The 6,558-nt window shown below is 62.7% G+C and overlaps 1 protein-coding gene across 1 annotated transcript; it reads left to right on the forward strand.

The window, feature by feature from the left end:
• Positions 1-3,570: 3,570 nt before the first annotated feature.
• On the forward strand, positions 3,571-5,101 carry VOLCADRAFT_31841 (uncharacterized protein; the record flags this gene model as incomplete). The annotated part of the gene is made up of 2 exons (XM_002954026.1): positions 3,571-3,927; positions 4,769-5,101. Coding segments are annotated over 2 exons (690 nt in total), but the record flags the coding sequence as incomplete, so codon positions are not given.
• Positions 5,102-6,558: the final 1,457 nt, after the last annotated feature.

Below are 6,558 nucleotides of genomic sequence, written 5' to 3' on the forward strand. Positions count from 1 at the left end.
GGACGACATCGTACAGGGCCGAGCAGACAGCTTCGAGGCAGGAGCAAATGCAGCATCGGTTTCAACGCTCGCAGCGGTGCAGACCTACAGTGTGGGTGTGGGCACAGGGGCAGCGTACCGCAGCAGCGGCTTTCATGGGAGGCCTTCTGACGAGGCGGCGGGGGAGGCTGCCGAGGGAGAAGCGGCGGCGTTTACGAGGGTCAGCAGCGCCATGGCGCGTGCCCCATCGCTGCCACCACCGACACCACCGCATCCAGGGCCGCCGCCAACACCCCCCCATCCGGGGCTGCCGCCGCCGCCGACGGGAGGATCACAACAAGCGCAGCAGCACATGCATCATAGCGTCCAGGGGGCACTACCTGCACGGCAGCGTCACGGCACAGCGGCGGCAACGAGCTATGGGTCCGTGGGCTGCCTGCCCACCTCCCCAAGCGACGCCGCAGGTGCCGCTGCTGCTGCCGCCGCCGCTGCATCTGGCATGTCCTCCCCAGGCTGCATCTCCGATCACATCACGCGTACGGCATCCCTGCCGCTGCTGATGTGTAACGCCGTCATCCCGCCAGGTGCGTCGCCTGCCATACCCATTGCAATAGCCGGCGTCGGCACGAGCGGCCGCGCGCGAGCCACTACCTCAGTCCATGCCCAGCTTGTCACCAGCGGCGGCGGCACAGCCACCGCTGCTGCCGCCGCTAGTGGCGGCGGCGGCGGCTGCAGCGGCGGCGGCTGTGCCATGCGTGGCGTCGTGCAGAGCGTTGACCACCATTTCATGCAGCAGCATATGTCGTCGGCGGCGGTGCAGCCACAGCAGCAGCCACCACTACATTCGTTCTTCCACCAGTCGGAAGGCGGTGTCCCCGTGTCCTCCGCGGCGCACTTCGTCGGCTCTGTCAGCCCTACCGCCACTCCATCCTTTTACTCAACCTTCTTAGGCCCCTCCGCGGCAGCAGCCGAAGCCAGCGGCGGCGGCCTCTCAAGCGGTGCAGCGCGGCAGCTGCCCCCGCCATCACCCCTCCATGCAGGCGTCGCCGCGGCGGCAGCAGCCGCCGCCGCCGCCGCCGGCTCCGCCGGCGGTGGAACCTCTGGCGAAGTGGAAGTAGAGCTGGATTTCATGGACCGGGAGAGCAGCCTGACCAGCAGCAGCCGTGGATTATTGGAAACGCGAGGCGGCGGCGGCGCCGCGGCGGCGTTGCAAACCGGCACCGCCGCTGCCGCGGCGGCGGCGCGCGATACCGACGGCGATGAGGAATTCGAGGATGCCGTAGAGGTTCAGCACGATGACGACGACCATGTGGGCTGTCATGACCATATGGTGTTAGGCGGCCGCGGCTCGGAGGCGGTACCGGCGATGACGGCGCCGCAACTGCCGCGACCGCCGCCTTCGCCGCCGGTGGCAGGCGGCGGCGCCGGCGGCGCGTGCGCCTCCCCCCTTCACCCGCACCTTCAGCATCATCAACACAACCAGCAGCCCCAGCACCACCACAGGTTACAGGCGGGAGGTAGCCACGCCGCTGCGGAGCCGCCGCTTCCTCCAGGGTTAATGCACGTTGGCGGCAGTGGCGGCTCTCAGAGCCGTTACCCGAACGGCCTCGCACACGAGCACCAGCAGCAGCGCGAACAGGACATGCAGCGCAGCGCACCGCTTCCTGGCGGGGGGGCCCCGCCGTCCGTGGCGATGGGTGTCATGGCGGGGTATCACCGCTGTGAGGTTGCGGAAGGTGGCGGCGGCGGCGGCGGGGGGCCCGACAAAATCCTCGCAGGTGCGGCCGCTGCCGCTCAGCGGCGACGACGCGCTGAGGAGGAAGACGAGGTAGCACAGGTGCATGTGGAGGGCGGTAGCGCGGCAGATGGCTTGGATGAGGATGAGGAGCTGCTAGACGGGGAGGTGGAGGGCCACAGCCACACCCATGCCCGGGCCCGTCATGGTGCCATTCTGGTGGGTGAAGACGAGGATTTGATAGATGGGGAAGAGGAAGAAGACGATGAAGACGAAGAAGGCAGCGCCGCCGCTATGGTCTTTGGCAGCGCTGGTACCGGCGTGGGGAGCTTCTCCGCCACCGCAGCGGCGCAGCCGCAGCCGCCAGTTCCGTACGTTTTTCCGTACGCATTGGAACAGCATTTCTGCGTGAATTGCACGCGGGTGTTTTGGGGCAACGTCTGCCGCTTCTGTCGCCACCCTGCCGATACGGAAGTCGTGGTTCCGGAGCTGCTCGAGGGTGCCGTACGGAGCATGCTAGCTGGCCAACAGCAGCAGCAGGTGGAGCAGCAGATGAATGCGACCGCCGCTGTCGCGGGCAGTAGTTGCGGCGGCGGCGGCGGCGGCGGCAGCCGCCGCGGGGAAGCCTCTGTCCTTTTGGCGTACGACGACCGGTGCAGGGCCCATTTAGAAGAGCCCCACCCGGGGGCATCAACAGATCAAGGTCGCAGTCATCCGGAACGTCCCGAGCGAGTGGCCGCCATCATGGCGCGGCTGCAGGGGTCCGGCCTGCTGTCCAGGTAGGGGCAGGGTAGAGGGCGCGCTAACCAACTCTTAACCAACTCCAACCGAATTACACCTTCCAGATAACCGTGCCCGACCTCCTGCCCATCCATGGGCCCATCGACACATTCACCCTTCCATGTTTTTTCCTTCCCCCATTCCTTTCTTGTTCCTTATTCGCTTTTTCCGTTGCGTATCTTCCTTTTCTGCAGGTTCTGTCGCATCACTGGCCGGGAGGCAACGCTTCAGGAGCTCGCGGCAGTCCACGACCCGGAGTTGGTTTCGGAGCTGGAGGCGAGGACGCAGGAGGTGGCGCGCATGGCGGAGCGCCTGGCGGCGGTACGACGGCAGGCCGCCGCCGGGGCGCAGCGCGGTGGCTATGGCAACAGCGGCGGGACCTGCGGCGAGGACAGCGATATGGGCGAGGAGTGGTACATGCCACAGCGAAGGTGAGCGCGTTCCGCTGCCCCGCCTTGAACCGTTCGCGCCGTTCAGGGGAGGGGGGAAGGGTGTAAGACGAACCACGGACGAGTGAAGCAAGAGAACGGGTGAAGCAAGAGGACGGGTGAAGCAGAAGGAAGGGGGGAGGGGGGAGGTTGGCGGCGCCATGATGTTACACCAACATTAATGTCTTTGTATGCGCGCTGCCCTCGGCCAATAGGAACCAATGGGATCACCTTCGTTATGACTTTTTTCGTTTTGTGTATGTGGTTCGTGCTGCTCGCATCCGCTGCATCCTAATTGCCATTCCAGTGTTTCTCCTCCTCCTCCTCCTCCTCCTCCACGGTCACCGCATCGTCCTTTTAGGTTCCTGCCTATTCCGTTCCGGCAGCCCACGTCCTTATCCTTTCCTTCTCCCCTCCCTCCAGCCTTTCATTGCTATGTAACGTGTCGCAACACCCAGCTATTATTTCCTCTCAGTTGTTGTTAAAGTCTGGGGGGCAGTTCTTGCCCCTTGGTGCAACTCATGGCTCTTGAACACCGCGAACCCATCCTTTGTCCCACCCCGATAACCTTTTCCTTCTTCCTCTTCTTTATCATCATCATCGTTGTCGTCGTCGTCGCCTCTTTCCGTGCGCAGCGCCCATGTGTTGGACTGCTACTTCAACCCCTCTACCGCGGCCTGCGCTCGTCTGGCTGCCGGCAGTGCGGCTGAGGTTGCCCGGCGGGTGGTGTCGGGATCCGCCCGCCACGGTGCCGCCATCATCCGGCCCCCGGGCCACCACGCTGAGTCGTCCGTGGCCATGGGCTTCTGCTACTACAACAACGCGGCTGTGGCGGCCAGGGCGGCGCAGGCGGCAGGGGCGAAGCGGGTGCTCATCATGGACTGGGATGTGCACCACGGAAATGGCACGCAGGAGATTTTCTACGAGGACCCGTCCGTGATGTACATGTCTACGCACAGATACGACAATGGGAACTTCTATCCGGGAACCGGCGGTGCAAGCGAGGTGCGCGGATTCCACGGTTTTCAGTTCCTTGTTGTAGGGTTGCAAGATCAAGATATTTGTTATCGTTACACACGACTACGTTACGTCCCCAAGGGGTTTTGAACATTGATAGATAGTCGAGCCGAGCAATAAGCAATAACTGAATCAAATTAAATCGTCAAACGTTGGTTGGCCCCGCACAATTGTTCAGCAGTCCTCTACGACGACCCAACCTGCGCGGACGAACTTGAAAAGTACCAAATCTCCACCACCTACGCCAGCAGCAGCTCCAAAACCGTCATCTGAAAGCACTTCGCTCGTAACTGCGATGATGTAAAGAAGCAGAACACCATGATTTTCCTTGCTTAGCTTTGCACGCTACAAGGAAACCTGCACGTTTTACATCAAAACTGTATATTTTTATGTGAGGAACTCGTGTGAGGCAATCCCCGTACACATATAGACGTCTCAAAATCATTTAAACGAGTCGTTCGCCTCCATTTTTCCGCTCGAAATGTTTTCCTTTCGTACAAGCGTTCCTTTCACGCTTTTCTCTTTTCCCTCCGCTTTCCCCTCTTATCGTTCCCGCCAGCTCTGGACGCTGGCGGTTGTTTCTCTTCCTTGGACTCTTGCACCACATCATTATTGTTGTATCAATCCCTCACCCTCGGTTCTCTTCCAACACTTCCTCTTGCACTTTTCCACTGCATTAAGGTGATCTCCTCCCGCCCAACCCCGTTATGCGCCACTTACCACCCACGCCAAAAGTCCTCCAACCTCAAACCCACTCCACGTCCCTTTCCCCCTTTTTGCTCCTGGCGGCCCTTTCCCCCTCCTTTCGGCTCCCCTGGCGTTTCTTCAGACCGGCTCTGGCCCTGGTTTGGGTTTCACCGTCAACGTGCCCTGGAACGGCTCCGGGGTGCGGGATGCGGACATGTTGGCCGCATTCCGCCACGTCGTCGTACCGCTGGCAACCGAGTTCCGACCCGACGTGGTCATCGTGTCGGCGGGATTCGACGCGGCGGAGGGCGACCCGTTGGGCGGCTGCCGCGTCAGCACCGCCGCCTTCAGCCACTTCGCCGCCATGCTGTCCGCGCTCGCACCCACAGTGATGCTTTTGGAGGGCGGCTACAACCTCATCGCCACCGCTGCCGCCACGGAAGCGTGTCTGCGAGTGCTGCTGGGCGAGCCGCCACTGCTGCTCCAGGACGGAGCCCTGCAGGTCATGGCGGGGGCGGGGGCGCCGCCGCCACCTGCTCAGGACGCGGCCAGTGACCCGTGGGTCACTTCAGGCCTGGAGGACGTTACGGACAGCGCCCTGGACTCTATGCGACTGGCGCTGCGGGTTCACAGCCAGTATTGGCTGGCGGCACGAACACACGTGGCGGCGGTGGAGGCGGCGATCGAGGTGCGTCGGCAACGGCAGCTGCTGCGGCTGCAGCACCAGCTACCGGTGCAGCCTCGGGAGCACTGGGGATGGCACGTCCAGGTACCCCCGCCGGCTCCGCCGCCGCCGCCGGTGGCAGCAGCAGCGGTGGTGGCAACGGCGGCTTCGCCGCCGCCGTTGTCACCGCTCCCCATTTCCTCCTCCTCCTCCGCCGCCGCCGCTGCCGCTGCTGTCACAGTCGCCGTACACCACCGCGGCATGGAAGACGAAGACGAGGTGGAGGAGGGCGTCGGCGGAGACCTTGGCCTCCGAAACCATCGGCCTGTCGGCGAAGGGTTTTTAGAGCCTCCGGAGTTACTGGAAGTGGGGCTGGGTTTAGGGTTGGGTGTGGAGGTGGAGGTGGAGACGGACCGGCGGCGCTGTATGGACGTATCCACTAGCGGTGTGTTGGACCTGCAGGGCGACCAGTGCATGATGATCAGCAGCGACGTCCATACACACCATACACACTTGGGTTGAGAGGGGTGTGTTGGGGGTGGGAGGGAGAGATGTTGACAGATGTATAAATCATGATGGATCCCAGCACCACCACCACCACCACCACCACCACCACCAACACACCACCACCAACACACCACCACCACCACCACCACTACCACCACCACCACCACCACCACCACCACCCCACCCCACCCCGCCAGCTCCTCTCCGTCTCCGCCCCCCCTCTCGGAAATGTGGTCAACGAGGACGCGACGGCCTTTGGTGGCGGTCATCACCGGACGCGGCTCAACCGGAGCTGCTTCTGCTGTTACTGCTGCAGTGGAGCAATTGGATTGTGGTGAGGAGCAAAAACATAGTGTAAAGTAAAAGAGCGACGCGGCAGCGCGGTTGTTCGGAGGATGGTGATGAGGGGCCGTGTGGTCGACTGGGCTTATCGACTGGAGTATTGCGAGGCCACTCAACCGCATGTGTACCGCTGTGTTGCGCATGTGCGTCGTACCTGTATGTGTCTGTCGTACAAGGTCACCGCGCGTGGGGACGCGGGTGGTTCGGATCGAGTCGAGTCGAGCGGGGTCCATCATGTGCTGCCATCCATTTCCAACCATCTGCTCCACAACCACGATGCCAGTCGTACGTACCGCACGATTCGACAGGGGAAGAGAGGGACGGAGAGGAAGGCATAGAAGGTTTGTGTGTGCGTGTGCGTGTGCGTATGTATATTTTGACGTAGAAGTGTTTTTTCGGTATGGTGTTGGGCGTATGGT

The sequence above is a fragment of the Volvox carteri genome (genome assembly GCF_000143455.1).
Source record: "Volvox carteri f. nagariensis unplaced genomic scaffold VOLCAscaffold_40, whole genome shotgun sequence".
NCBI classification, from domain to species: domain Eukaryota; kingdom Viridiplantae; phylum Chlorophyta; class Chlorophyceae; order Chlamydomonadales; family Volvocaceae; genus Volvox; species Volvox carteri.